This window comes from Paramisgurnus dabryanus, chromosome 13, assembly GCF_030506205.2.
Source record: "Paramisgurnus dabryanus chromosome 13, PD_genome_1.1, whole genome shotgun sequence".
Classification (NCBI taxonomy): Eukaryota; Metazoa; Chordata; class Actinopteri; order Cypriniformes; family Cobitidae; genus Paramisgurnus; species Paramisgurnus dabryanus.
In genome coordinates this window covers 20,835,775-20,851,678 of record NC_133349.1, presented here as the reverse complement: position 1 = coordinate 20,851,678, position 15,904 = coordinate 20,835,775, and the positions used below count along the sequence as shown (strand labels likewise).

Here is a 15,904-nt window from a genome sequence, read left to right as displayed (position 1 = left end):
TCGCCGCACATTTTACGCAAATCACGTTGGTGAATAGCCGGAGCGAAGTGTGTTGAATTTGCATGGCTGGTTCGCTTTTTGATTCAGTGGGCCACACGGGCAAAGGTAAATAAAGACAGGGCGGTCCCTAGTGACATATTTACAGCAACGACAATACGGTGTTCGTTAACCTCAACCGCGTTGTTAGCAACGGCTGGAGTCTGTAGTTTTTGTCTTAAACTACATTATTTACCAGTTAACTGAGGGGACGAGAGGTGACCACATCGCTTGGACAGGTGAGATGAGTTTATTTAGCCTGTAAGCTAACAGTGCCTGCAGCATAACGTTAGTTGACTTAGTTACTCTGCTATCTATATCACAAACATATGTAGCTTATGTGAATAGCTAACCATTTTTCGGGATGTGTAACTTGTATGTAACAGTTTACATTTTACCCATGTAGGATTGTGTACTGTATATAATGTTTTATCATCTACTAAAGAAGTAAAGCTGTGCCACATATTGTTACATGTTGCACATCTAAATTCATGTTGTCGCGTTTAGTCAGTTATTGTTTTTTAATCAATTGTAAGTAACACAGGTTTATTAACCCTTGCTCCTATAGTTATGGGTTTTACCTTTTTGCAAAAGATTGCAATGTAGAAGCTTGTTCATATGCAGTGTTGGTTTATTTACAATAGCTGTGTTTAGGAACAATTAAATTAATCTAATCCTTCTTGTCTGGATAAGATTATAGCATATGTTTATGCACGGGGAAAGGTAGCTCAGGCTACAGGGTTTATCCTTGTGGGATGAAGTTGATGAGTCAGTGTCTTATGACTTAGACAAGATGTGTGTGTGAGATCACACCTACATTCTTATTTATTGGTTATTTTATTTGGTTATTTTGTTAGACGGTTCATATTTACAGGAGCAACTGCCTCTGCCTTTTTCGGGGTCAGTATGTTAATGATCCTTGAAACTCTCTGTCAAGATCACCAGGCTTGGAACCTGTAACTTTTGTGTGACCAATTTAATTCCATATTGACTCTTATTACCTTGTAATGACACACTCACTGACAAATTTTCTCTTTTTTATTTGATATCTTAGGTTGTCAATCTGAACCCGCCTGACTCTGTGTTGCCATGGCGATGCGGGAGTTAGTGGAAGCAGAATGTGGGGGGGCCAATCCCCTCATGAAGCTAACTGGTCACATGACCCAGGAAGGAGGGGCTTGGAGACACAGATCGACACCCACTGTACGCAACTTAACATTTTGTTCATTTAAAAAACAGTTAACAGTTAGTTAATACCTAAGTGATATATTGGGTCAGCGACAAGCGAGGCAATGTCAGGTTCGTTATCGCAGATGAATATGCGATACGTGATATTGCTTATCGTGAACTATGACTCTGTGTAGTAAATGTCGCTCCATCTGAAAGCAGGTGATGGCGATTTACTAATAATCACCGAACCGGCTTTACTGATGAGATGCGCATAACAATCTCATCTGATGTATTGCCCAGCCATACCTCTTAGTTGTAATATTTACAGTTTATACAGTTGCCTACATTGTTAAAACACTGGATGCAGCTTGGTTCACTGCAGCTATATACAGTATATCACAGAGCGAGATTTATAATGTTGTTTAATTATTTAATGTATTATGTTTTAGTCTTTGTCATTCTCACTCTTTTATTCTCTTTCAATTTTTCTATAGATTCCTCCTACTCCGATTGAAATAGCCACAGAAGAGGAGGTGTGTATTTTGGTCTTATCGTGTTTCAAGTATTGTATTTCCATTTGTATTTTATGTCAGTTTTATTTTTTTATTATTCAGTTCATTTCAAATTTATGTAGTGCTTTTCACAATTTTTAATTGTTACAAAGCAGCTTTACATGGAATTGAAACAAAGAAAAGTATAGAAAATCAACAACGAAAGCATGACAATTTTTTGAATTTAAATTAGAATTGAGTACATGCACTGTAAAAAAAGATTTGTTGGTTCAACCTAATAAACTAAGCTACCTGGTGCCCCAAAACCCAGATTCACCAGCAAGCACTTTATTGTGCCACTAATCCTTCTAAGTCAAATCAACTGAAAACCTTAAAGGCGTTCTAAGCGAATCTGTGTGTTGATTTTTGAAATGTGTTTTCAAACAAACTGAGCGTAGTTAACCCCCCCCCCTTCCGTGCTTTCATGAACGCGCCCAAACCCAACCCCCAAATCCTTCTTGGCGTTTATTGGTTAGAATACTTTGTTATGGTTTCTGGTGTAGGTTTGGCCAGTTTGTTATTATTGCAGTTTGTGGAGGCTGGGCTGTCTACAGAGATCGCGTTTTTTTAGTTTGATCAGCGGACAGGAAGCAAGCAGATAGTGAGGAGATGTTTGCTATATGTAACAAAAAATGTTTTATGGTCTAAAACGTGTGAATTTGCTTAGAGGCAACCCACCTCTTCATGCTGAACCAACATATCCTTTCTCAGTGTGGAGGATAGGGCCTAGAACGGATCCTTGTGGTACACCATATTTAACCTGAGAGTAACATGACTTTCCTCATTTAGATAAACAAATTGATAGCGGTTGGTTAAATAAAAGCTAAACCAGGCTAATGCCTGACCTCGCAAAATAATTTTCTAGTCTATCTAGTATTGTATGATCTATTACCACTTTCTGTTGTGCTAAAGGTCAATTGGTATATCTAATGAAATACTTTTTTTTAATACAGTTGGTAAGTGAATTTCTACAGGCCCCACAACGACCTCCTCAAAGTTTTGATATGGGCCAGCTGCTGGAAGAAATGCAACAGATAGATCAACAGAGTTACAGACAAGCTCCTCAGAGAGGTACTCATACATGCACATATACACATGCACTTAACACCTATGTATTTTCTGTAACTATATTTTATATTTCCAGCTCCTGATGTGGCTGCCCTTGCTCTGTCTGGTGCTTGGGCATCTGAGTTTCTTTCTGGTGCTGACTCCGCCTCTTCTCCTGGACAGGCTTGTTTGGATCCAGCTGATGCTGATTGGACAAGAGAATTTATCAGTGAAGTGTCAGGTGAATAGATTTTTAAAAAGGTTAAATATAGTTTGTTAAATGTAGATTAGAAATTCACATGTACAGCCATTGACTAGCCATTCCACTTTTTTCTATTTTGTTTTCTACTATACCTCTATCACTCAATATCCATTATACCTGTCTATAGACCCAGGCCGATGGGCAGAGGAGTACCTGGAGCAATCAGAAGAGAAGTTATGGCTGGGAGATTTGGGAGAGAGAGAGCAAGACAAAGAATGGTATTTTATTTTATGAATAATTTGTAGGGAGAAAAACTGGAGGTACCAAGATTAGACCTCAATATACATAGAGTACACAATGCTAAATAATTTATTATTTTGTTACTATATTAACTTGTTAGAATTCTTACAATTAACATGTTTCATTTGTACTAGACTCTATCTGCTTGTTTAAGGGACACTCCCCTAGAGTTAAACATTTGATTTTTACCGTTTGGGAATCCATTCAGCCGATCTCCGGGTCTGGCGCTACCACTTTAGCATAGCTTAGCACAATCCATTAAATCTGATTAGACCATTAGCATCGCCGAAAATAGTACCCTGCCATTGAAAGTTACTAAGGGGACTATTTTCGGCTGCTGCGTAATATCATTGCGCCTCCTGCAACCATGTTACAGCAGCAAAGTCCATGATTATTACCCCAGAATGAGAGTATAGTTCCTAGACATATCTGCCTAGAAAATCACAACTTTTAATTTTCTGTCAGTCTTAGTACACAATGAAACTACAGAAGAGTCAAGTTTTAAATAGGGAAAATATAGAAACTTTTTGGTTATTTTTTAGCGTGATGCCAATGGTCTAATCAGATTCACTGGATTATGCTAAACTATGCTAAAAGTGGTACCGCCAGACCCGGAGATCAGCTCAATGGATTCCAAAAAGGTAAAAATTAAATGGTTAACCCTAGAGGAGCTATGAGCATATTTTAAAAAAAATTGTTCACTGAGTGTCCCTTCTAATCTGACATCACATGCCACAACTTTTGGGGCCAAAAAAATGCAAATTATGTCATCATTCGTTCTAAACTTGTATAAAATCAAATAAAGATATTTTGAAACATGATTTTAATCAAGCAGATCCGGGGCACCACTGGCTTCCATAGTAGGAGAAAATAATACTATGTAAGTAAGGGTGTTACGATTTCGGATTTAAATCAAAATCGATCAAAATTAAGTCACAGCTTCGAACTTCGAATTAAAAAATGGGATCGTCGATGCTGCCACGCCCCCATGTCACGTCCGGTCGGCTTGCCAAGCGACGCGAGGGAAAAAACTCTCAGAGATGCCTTTAAAAACATCTGTCCAGCGGAACGCGATCATATTTTAAACACGAGGGATGCTACAACTCCTTGAAATGCATATCATAAACAGGATTACTACCTAGTGATCTGACTTTGGACAGAGCGCAGCTCTCTGCACGTGCGCGAGAGTGAGGGAGGCGCAAAGATGCAGCGGGTTATATTTTAAACAAAAGGGATAGTTTGCCTCAGCTCGCATGAAACACATAAAACTGAACAAATACATAAGGATTACTACTTAAGTTTATGTTTAGACTTCGGACAGATGCGAGAGTGCCTCAGATCTGTTTGGTTATTCACAATTTCCAAAATGTCTACATTTGTATTTAGCACAACAAAGAAATTAATACAGGTTTGGAACAACTTGAGGATCAGTAAATGACGACAGAATTAGCTTTTTTCATTGAACTATCCCTTTAAAGGTGCAGTGTGTAAATTTTAGTGGCATCCAGTGGTGAGATTGCGAATTGCAACCAACGGCTCAGTCCACTGCTCACCCCTCGTTTGAAATGCATAAAGAAGCTATGGTACCCGCCACTGGAAAAACATGTAATTGACGGGGACAACTTAGTAAAATAGTTTGTCCGTTAAGGGCTTCTGTAGAATCATGGTGGCACAAAATGGCGACTTCCACATAAGGGGACCCTCTGTGTATGTAGATAAAAATGTCTCATTCTAAGGTAATAAAAACATAACAGTTCATTTTAAAAAGGTCTTTATACACCCCTGATAATATAGTTTTATATATTATTTTGCATTTCTGTCAAGAGATCCTTCTAAAAATTACACACTGCACCTTTGAAGTATTGGTTTCCGGCTGGGAGAATGTTAACTTGAAGAAGAAGTGTACACAACAAGTTTATAAAAATATAACTTAAAATGTGTGGTATAAATAAAGAGAGCTCATACAAAGATTTTGATATTGTAGTGTCTTATAGGAAGCGAGTGTAGGCTTGGACCCAGAAATCGTAATTCTTACATCAAAACTTAACAAGTGAATTATCTTTCAACTTTTGAAGATGTAGGGAAGGTTATGATGTGTAAATATGAGTTACTACTCAGCTGCCTTTATATCCTGTGTAAATGTTTGAACATTTTGATTCCTTCAGGACACAAGAATATCAAGCAGGGGAAGAATTAAGACAAACAGCAAATGAGCTGCTTGCCAAAGTGGATGATCCTAAACTAAAGAACACAGAGGTGAGAGCAGGAGGACTCCATGTTATGGGCTGTGTTGTTGAAGGAACACTTTAGTCAAAGTCCACATTCAAATAGATGATTATACATGGATAGCACCTCAAATGCTAATGCGTTTGGGTAATTTACATTGATAATCTGATTATTCTAATGGACACTTTGACCAATGTGACTTATTCAGTGTTTTGCTTTTAGCATTGCCACATCACACAAATGATCTGTCACAAGGCATCAATTTAGCTGCCACTTTAGTTACTTAAACTTAAAAAAAATTCTTTAATGGATCTTTTTACATCTCACAGCTTTTGTAATTCTCTAGTATGCACTCATGTGTGACATTTAGACAGGTTAAAAATACACATTACACTTCTATTCAGCTTTCATTTGGTCTTGTGACAGATGATCAAGCGGTGTGACATTTTTCATGTTTTCATGAACATTGCTTCACTTTTTTCATATTTCCCTCTCCTTTTTATTTAACTTGGCACATGCTTTATCATGGACTATAATCTGGAAAACGTTATTTCAACGTTTTTGGTCTTGTTTCCTTCCTCTCTGTGGTTTCCTTGTGGCTAAACATAACTGTCAAGAAGAAACCAGCTGAGCACTTTTGTGTGTGTGTGTTTTTGTGTGTTTGCTGTTAGCTGTAGATGTGTAATAGCTGTTATTATTGTTGTTGTTATTGTGTAGTTCCTGCGGTTCATTAGGCAGATTGGCGAGGGCAGTGTGACTGTGGAAGACAGAGCAGGAAAAGTGCTCACTGATAGAACACAGGCCAAGGAGGCACAACAGTGGGCCTCCAGCCTCAACCAGGTACGAGCCCTTCCCATCTACCCTGAAAGGCTGTGAAGGCTGCAACCGTAGCCCCCTGGCAGCCATTTTGGCGGTTATTAAGCTGATAGGCAGGTTTAGCCAAAATTGTATAGCATAGACATAGAGAAAATTCTTACCAATGTTTTACCAATGCCACTACATGGTCTTTTAGTAGTTAATACACATACAGAGAAGGCCAGTAATATTGAGACCACGTTAGAAATCTAGAATTTGATTGTGATAAAAAATATTTATATAAAAGTTTTACAGTTAAAAAATTAATATGCAGTGAAATATTAGTATAAGAGATATCGAAGATTATGTTCACTTAACAAATAATCTAATTTGTGACATTGACCATATTAAAGGGTACCTCGACTATGGATACTTGTATGCTTTAATACTTTATAAAAATCCCAACATGTAAGACAATTTTTTACCTATGGAAGCTGGAAGTTTTGCATAGTGCATTCTGGGTCGATGAAGTGAAATATTATTACAGTTCACCATAGTTAATACTATGGTGTATTTACTATATTGTTCATCATTTATGTTACACTCCGATTCATATTCAAGTGGCTGAACAGAAGGCGTTGATATTCTTGCTCTTATTTTTATTGACATGCAGGTGTCAAGACCACATACCACCACGTGCTGTCTGTCTCTCTCACTGTCTGTTGTAGCATTTACTACAGTTTACCTCACTGTAAAGTTAATAGAAAGACCAGGGCTGTTTCTCAATATGCCTTCTTCAGCGATCTTGCGTCCTTGTGTTCTCGCTCTACGTCATCATTAACCGTCGAAATTCAATTCCAGTTCTCAAGAACGCAAGGACAGAGGATGCATGGAAATACCCGGATGTGTTCTTGATATCGAGGATGCATCGAGTGCAGACTTGCGCGCTGAAATCGCTTTACGCCCCAGAAGTCATTGCGCCAAAACAATGCCGTAGGTCAGGTGACCAAAAGGAAGATAGCACACATCTGAATTCTCACAAGTGCGTTCTGTGTTCTTGCAACCTTTTGAGTTCGTTCTTCTAAGGTTGCCTGGCAAGACCGATCTCCACAAGAATGCAAGTCCGTTCTTTGCGTTCTTGGAATTGAGAAACAGCCCAGGTTTTGAATTGCTATATCATGTATTGTGATGTAAACAAAACGGCAGCCTCCGATTGAAAATATTTTTTCAAACCCTACTGAAAAAAAATAAAGCATAAGCTGTTGAGCTGGTTTTAGCTGGTCTTCCATCTTGTTATTAGCTGGTTTCGCTGGTGTAGCAAGCTGGTCTAGCTGTGTTTTGGTCCCTTTTTAAGATGGTCTAGTTAGACTTAGATGGTCAGGCTGAAAGACCAGCTTTGCTGGCTGGGAGGACAGGCTTAAACAGCTTCTGCCACCTTAAACCAGATAAAACCAGCTACCGGCTTATGTTGGTTTTAGCTGGATTTTTCAGTAGGGAATTTTATTAAAACTATGACATTTGTACTGTTTTTAGTTTCACACTCATATAGCCAATCCCAGTGTTAAACTATTACGCCATACATGTGTTTATTGTCGGGGCATAACCCCTTTAAGGTCAGATTTCCTTGCAGCCAGTGAGTGACACATTATGCTTTTGTAGATTATGCTGGGATGTATCATCATGTCTTGCAAGTATACATCTAACTGGGGACAAACCAAATACTAGTGTTAAACATAGACTGTAAAAAAGATGGACGACGCCTGTTCTCTCTCTTCCATTGGTGAAAAGTGAAGCCGCCAGTGTCCCGAAATCAAGACCCCCCCCTCGCTCTCGCAGAATGCGCATATCACACGATCTCACAGCTGTCAATCATGACGTGACACCACTGTTTTTATATCATTAAATAACTAAAAACAAACTTATTTTAAAAACAAACATTTGAATTTACATCAGCGTGATAAAAACTACAGTAAATGAAAGAAACCAGCTTCGGAAAAAAGATAATTGAAGTGTAATTAAATTGTTTAGTTGGTCTTAGGTCCCAGTGAATAACATGGGGAGGTCACTGGGGGGGCGATCGAGACGTTTTGGCTTCACTTTTCAGGGCTTGTGCGGCATGCTTGGTGTTAAATACTTAAATATAATAAAAAAATATTAAAAGCTTAATACAAGAACTTTCACTGACCAAAACAAGGCTTAAACAGCAGTCTTGGTTTTATTTCCTGGTTTAAGTGAGCAATAGTTTAATTGTGATAATCTTGTCTTCCTTTTGTCATGAATGATTGATTATCATGACAGCACCTTCATTGTGACATTTTAACCTTTTAACTTCCATCCATATCTAAATTTCCCCACTGTGCTTAACAATCCTACACTGAACCATCAATAACCAAAAAAAACCCTCCCTACCCACTGTCCCATACTGGCTGCCCAGTTCCTGGTGTCAGTTGAAGGGACTGTGCCGGTGGAAACTCGTGAGGGCAAAAAGAAGGAGGACAAAATTAAAGCTAAACAGGCAGAGCGATGGGCTACTGTTGTCAGGCAGGTAGGACCTTTATCACCTGATCACAGTAACGCAGTAGTCCAGCAGTCATTCGTGTTGTCTTTTCGATTTAGTTTGGTCATTTCGTTGTTAACCGGTCCCTGCTGACCAAACCACTTTTAGCCTAATGAAAGCCTTCAAACCATTGCTTTAGTTTAATAGTGCCATTAAAATAATTATCACAGCACGACACAAGGCATTTAAAGCCAATACCCTGCTCACAATTAAAACCTGCTTTTCATTCCTGCCCAGCTCTTGAGACCACACCGACTTCCTGCAGTAGTCAAGGTACCTTTATATTATAGACGGGAACATTGCTTGCTATTTTAAGTAAAGGAAAGATGGATGTATGAGGGTGAGATTTTTTTCATGCTCCGTCGGCCTAATCTTTACTTTCTCCAATACATCCTTTCTTTATTCCTCCACTCTCATTCATCACAATCTGTGCTGTGCTGTTTTTTCCCTTCGGCTGAGTAGAGTTTAAGCACTTACAGGCTCTGTGATGTGTTATGGAGGCTGCTAACAGCTCGGCGTGTCGCTGTGCTCTGTAGGTTTCGGCAGAATCAGCAGAATCTTGGGTGGATGAGTTTGCAACTTACGGGCCAGATTTCCAACAGGCCAAAGCAGCGGTGGAGGTGAGACAAACTTCACACTTGTGCTTGTGTTTAATACTCCTCCATGCATATGTATTCATTGCCGTTTTGTGTTTTTGTTGTGTGTGAGTTCAGAGTGATGTTGATTTCTGGGAGAAGCTCCAGCAGGAATGGGAAGAAATGGCAAAGAGGGATGCAGAAGCTCACCCCTGGCTCTCTGATTTTGATCAGATGCTCAGTAGCTCTTATGACAAGGTACTGGAGAAAGTTATTTGCTGTGTTATCTGCTCTAGTTTATTGCTCTTAGGCCTGTTATATGAATAGTTTTTATTGTAAATGTCTGTGTGTGTGTTTTAAATATGTTTTTAGACAATCCATGTGCAAATTCATTATTTTCCAACACCATTGGTAAGATTCTCACGCTTTTGCAAAACCATGGTTTGAAACCGCCTCACTTTCCTACGTCACAAACATATGCAACCAATCACGTTTGAACGAGTGGATCAGGCTGTCCGAGCCATAGAAATGTATGCCACATAGTCTCAAAGCTGAAACGATCACAGCTCTGTTGCTTCAGCTGTACATCTGTAATGCAAGCACGTACTGCTCACACATGCAGTGTGTTTGCTTTAACTTGGTAACATCAGCGCTGAAGAAACAAAACTCACGCATGCATTGCAAAACCAGCAGCTACATGTCTGGACCTGACGAATGTGGCATCTATGTACATTTATATCTATGGCCTGAGCTGGAGTTGTTGAGTGGAGGCAAGGATTTATTCGCATATTCATATCTATGGTCTAAGATGTTGTGATTTAGTAGAGGCGGGGAATAATTTGCATATTTATAGATCCACATATACTTGGCAGGGGTGTAGATTTACTTTCAAGCTTTTTTAAGGCTTGGAGAAGTTATTATCACAGGAAAAACTTTAACATAATACTGTTTGAAATATTGATTCGAAAATATTTTATTGCAGCAATCCATCAGTTACAAATTTTTTTTTTTTTTTTGAGGATTGATAGTTTTTTTACCTGAGTATTAATGTGCGGAGTCAAGTTAGTCAAACTTTTTGTTGCAGAGAATTGCATCAGACGTGGTGTGAATAAGAGTTTGTAATAGTTACTTTGTTGTTTGTCCCATCATACTTTGGCCTTTATCTCTCCTACAGGGATATCAGTTTGAAGAAGACAACCCTTACCTGTCTCACGACGATCCGTTTGCTGAAGGTGTGAGGAGGATGGAAGCAGGAGACATTCCTGGAGCGGTGCGACTCTTTGAGAGCGCCGTGCAGAAACAGCCAGACAACCAGCTGGTCTGAGCACCTTTCTTATAATCCTACATCCAAAAACTGATGATACATTATATCTCAAGAGATTATAACTGTGTAACTGCATTCCTCTTTGGCTTTAAAAACTGCTGACGTCGTGTGTGATGCTTCTGCAGGCTTGGCAATATCTGGGCACCTGCCAGGCAGAGAACGAGCAAGAGTTTGCTGCGATCAGCGCCCTCCGCAGGTAAGGATTACAAGTGCAGCCTTTGTGCAAAGCAGTTAAGTGAATCATTACAAATCTGATGTGGTACATTATTCTTACTTGCTCATGTCTCATTTGTTTTCAGGTGTATTGAGCTGAAGAAGGACAATTTAACAGCCCTCATGGCTCTAGCTGTGAGCTTCACCAACGAGTCACTGCACAGACAGGCCTGCGAGTCGCTACGGGATTGGTTGAGGCACAATCCTAAATACCGGAATATTCTGGAGCAGCATGAGCGAGAGAAGGAGAGAGAGGGAGTGAGGGAGAGAGATAAAGAGAGGGAAAGATTTGGATCCCTTCTTCCAGAGTAAGACGATGCTTTAGGGAAATGATTATGTGTTTGATATTATGTGTTGTATAATGGCCAGATATGTGGCAAAATGTTAATTAGCACAGAACATTTTTCAATGTCTTCTAGTTTTGGCAAGTCAGTATTTAGGTCATTTTTTGCTTTCAAGAGTGCATTACCTTTTGCAGGTGTTAAAACCAAAAGAAACCTTAAATATAAGTTTGCATAATCGGGGGAGGAATCAGCGTCAGCACTGTTTTTAATGTATGCCTTTGCTGCATCATCATGAGGCATACATATAAGCTACTGGACAGGGCATAGTAACCAAGCAACAGCCTTGCATTTGTCTTCCATCATAAGAAGCAGTGGTCTAAAAATACATGGAGTTCTGTACAAAAAGACAATGTTGTTGGTATCCGATTACGTCCGTGTTTGACGTTGCAGATATTTACAACATTTTTTTGGGTGGTTAGGGGTAATTATGCACCGTCAGTCCTTCCATGTCTCTCTCTCTCTCTCTCTCTCACACACACAGGGCGCTGTTTAATGAAGTGCAGTCGTTGTTTTTGAGTGCAGCAGCTGCTGAGCCCACACAGGTGGACCCTGAGCTGCAGTGTGGACTGGGAGTTCTCTTCAACCTCAGTGGAGAATATGACAAGGCCGTCGACTGTTTCACAGCAGCTCTGTCTGTTACACCACAGGTCTGTTCATTTACATATACAGCCTGTTTACACCTGATATTAAGATGTGTTTTGGTCGATCTGATTACATGTGGACAACACTAAATAAAGGTGTAAAAGGAGTGCGAAATGTTTTGAGCTCATCCACTTTCGACCACTTTCAGAGGTAGTTGAAAATGCATTCGACTTGTTGGTTTAGTGGTGTACACCCGCATGTTGTTGAATATCTTTGAGCAGCCACATGAGACTGCTTATTGTCTGCCTACTGATCTAATGTGATCTACCGAGCACAATGTTTTTACACCGGACATGACTTCTAGTGCGAACTAGAGCTGGGCAAAAAAATTGCATGCGATTCTCCGATTCTCATGCGTGTTTTATCAGTAAAGCCGGTTCAGTGATTAGTAGTAAATCACCATCACCTGCTTTCAGGTGGAGCGGCACTTACTACACAGAGCCGTATTTCACAGAGAAGCTAGGCAAAATCGCGTTCATAATCGTGGAAAATTGCCTCCGATAATGTATGCGAACTACAGCTCTGTGTAGTAAATGCTGCTCCATCCGAAAGCAGGTGATGGCGATTTACTACTAATCAATGAACCGGCTTTACTGATGAGATATGCATGAGAATCGCAGGTGATTTTTTTCCCCAGCTCTAGTGCGAATCCAGTGTTCAACATGATTTTTAGGCTTTCATTGATAAAACTGAAGCCTCTTTCATTGTTGTTTCATTTTGCGAGTGTGTGCATTAAGTTGCACAAGTTTAATTCATCGATTGCTCTGAAATAAAACTCTGTGCAGCATGTTTACTAAGGGCACAAGCAGCGGACTCTTACTTAATATTAATTCATGTCAATTTAAAGGTGCCGTAAAATGGAACACTGTATTTACCTAGGCATAGATCAATAATAAGAGTTCTGTACATGATGATGACATATTGTGAGCCTCAAACATTTTTGTTTCCTCCTTATGTAGACCTCGTGCATGCAAAAGACCGCTGCAAAACAAGCTTGCAAAACAGTTGCGATGTACAACCCCAATGTTAAAAACATTAAATTAAGTACAATGTTGTTTTAATGCTATAAACTAAAAGTTGTGACTGTTGAGTTAATGCTACATGCTAGTTAAAGGCAGGGTGCATGATTTTTGAGAAACGCTTTGAAAAAGGGAGTTGGGCCGAGGAACAAAATAACACTTTTTGCCAATCAGCAGTAAGCTGCATGTCTACTTACCGACATTGTTGTCTGGGTTGCATATGTGTGGGGCGGGTCTATCAAAAGAAGGTCCAGATTCTATTGGGGTATGGGTGTTTTTGTTAAGGTAATTTAAAATGTCAACATTGGCTTTCAGAGATCATGCATCCCGCCTTGAATGCTGTATGCTAGCGTTTAAACGGAAATTCTACTATTGAAGTTACAGTTACGTTTTGCAGGTCCATACTGAAAAAAAACAATCGAACCACTCAGAAAGGTCCATTAACAATCTCCAAACAACTGATAATTCCTCAAATTTTGTATCTTTGTATGATACAGGCTCAAACATAAGGTGTGTTTGCACACACACAGAGCTACTGAAAGGAGCTGCTCTGTGAAACATCTGTGTAGATTCTATGTAGATATCGGACAACAATTTAACACATTATTTCAATGCATTCTTTGGCACCTTTAAATCCATAATGTCTCCCGCTTGTATTAAAACGAAAGCAGAGGGCACCCACAGACCACGCCCTCAGTAATGAGGACAGAAGTGGTTGAAAGTGGACAAAAGAGACAGATTAAAATACCAGGTGTGAACATGAATATGTCTCTTTTGTCCACTTATGATCCGATCGACCAAAAGGCATCTTAAAAGGGATAGTTCACCCAAATATGAGAATTCTGTCATAATTTACTCACCCTTATGTTGTTACAAACCTGTATAAATTTCTTTGTTCTGATGAACACAAAGGAGCCCCATTCACTTCCATAGTAGGAAAAAAGAGCCCTATGGAAGTGAATGGGGCTGTAGAATGGTTTATGAACATTTTTCAAAATATCTTCCTTCGTGTTCATCAGAATGAAGAAATGTATTCAGGTTTGAAACAACATGAGAGTGAGAAAATGATAAGATAATTTTCATTTTTTGGGGAACTACCCTTTAATACCAGGTATAAACAGCCCTATAGATGTGGTAATAAGATCTGTCTCAGCCATGTAATCAGATCAGACATGCTGGATGAGATAGACCCATTTACACCTTGTAATTGCCCATTTGTGATCATTCTAAGCTCGATGTTTGATTGATGGGTGAATAGGTGATTCTTTGATGTTATGCAGGATGTATCAAAACGACTTTGCCTTTACACTACAAATGCCTCCGAATATAATTTGAAAATAACGTTTGAACCCCATTTACATTTGTATTTATAACTTTCCACAAAAAAATCTTAAAACCAAGTGTAAACAAGGTTAGACACAGGATTTAAATAAATTGTTCATGAACACTTTAGCTCATATTTCTCTGTTTTCTCATGTATAGGATTATCTGTTGTGGAACAAGCTTGGAGCAACTCTTGCTAACGGGAATCGTTCAGAGGAGGCAGTAGCGGCATACAGACAAGCGCTGGAGTTACAGCCTGGATTTGTACGTAGCAGATATAACCTGGGCATCAGCTGTGTTAACCTGGGTGCACACAGGTTAGTAGTACCCATTTTACACTTAGTATCAAAGGGGCCATATGATGCGATTTTGCCATAACAATAATACCAAATGCCTTTTCTCCTACTTTTCTATCAGGGAGGCAGTTGAGCACTTCCTGGAGGCTCTTTCTCTCCAGAAACAGGCCGCAGGAGACGGGGAGGGAGGTGCAGGTCGAGGACCAGGTGCAGCAGCGACTGTGATGTCAGACAACATCTGGTCCACCTTACGTATGGCGCTGAGCATGATGGGAGAAAGCTCATTGTACGCGGCCGCCGATCGGCGAGATCTGGACACGCTGCTGGCACACTTCTGCCATAGAGAGGGCGAGACAGAATGATGTATGGAGTGGTTGAAGGTGTGGAAGGAGATAGAATGCGAGTGTGGAGAGAGATGTTTTTACCACAAGACTGAAGATGTCGATCTCATCAAAGAGTTACAGGGGCACAATTTTTTGTGCAATGAGAAATAAAGGAGAAATCTGAAAAAAAAGGAGGCCCAGCACTGCATTAATGGACAGATGAATTAACTAATGACTGATCATGAGATAAAGAGATGTTAAAACATCTATGGTACATCTATCAACACAAGAAGACAGTGGATGTAGTTCAATGACACTACAGCTTTTGTTATAGGTTTAAGCTTGCAGAAAACCTGTTGCAGTTTTCCATTTTGTTAATCTTGAAGATGGATTTTTGCCATTTATTTACCTGCCATTATTACAAAAGTATATATCATACGAGACGGCAAAGGTCTCTGCACTGTGAGCTCAAAATACCTGCCTCTGTTTGACACAGAGTGTAGTGATGTTGAGTTATAAAGGTCATTTGTCTTTGAACTGGGGAATGGTTGCGAGTCTGAGACAAGAGATGTGGAAACACTTTTTTCCTATTAGATATTTGCTAATGCTGTAAGATAATTTGCCTAATTGTAAATTCTACTTACCGTGTTTATTGTACAATAATTGTTGTTTTGCATATAGCCAATTTAAACTGCTATCACATGTAATGCAAGCAATAAACCCTTGATAAAAAATAACTTTTGTTATTGTGATTATTAAGTACCTGAAATTATGCATACTTTTAAAGTATATATATTTTATAGTATATGTAAATGTTCAAACCAATACTTCAGATACCAGGTATTTTACTAAAGTATACATAAACAGTCTTCATATTTTGTTTACATCGTTTTCGCTAAAGGCAAAAAAATAACGACAAAACTTTATTTGAATTTGTGTCGACTGAAGGCAAAAACACGAA

General features: G+C 39.3%; 1 protein-coding gene across 4 annotated transcripts; it reads left to right on the top strand.

Moving 5' to 3' along the window:
* Positions 1-31: 31 nt before the first annotated feature.
* On the top strand, positions 32-15,680 carry pex5 (peroxisomal biogenesis factor 5). 4 transcript variants are annotated; one of them, XM_065261165.2, is made up of 16 exons: positions 32-275; positions 1,091-1,239; positions 1,701-1,739; positions 2,711-2,828; positions 2,902-3,045; positions 3,194-3,284; positions 5,472-5,562; positions 6,250-6,372; positions 9,421-9,504; positions 9,598-9,717; positions 10,634-10,777; positions 10,909-10,979; positions 11,083-11,304; positions 11,822-11,987; positions 14,484-14,641; positions 14,742-15,680. In XM_065261165.2, the coding sequence occupies exons 2-16, from the start codon at positions 1,126-1,128 to the stop codon at positions 14,980-14,982; spliced, it is 1,926 nt and encodes a 641-aa protein (XP_065117237.1). In that variant the 5' UTR covers positions 32-275; positions 1,091-1,125; the 3' UTR covers positions 14,983-15,680. The 4 variants fall into 4 exon arrangements, with proteins under 4 accessions (XP_065117237.1, XP_073667728.1, XP_065117239.1 ...); XM_073811627.1 differs by having other exon boundaries at positions 1,082-1,239; XM_065261166.1 differs by having other exon boundaries at positions 85-105.
* The last annotated feature ends 224 nt before the right edge of the window (positions 15,681-15,904 follow it).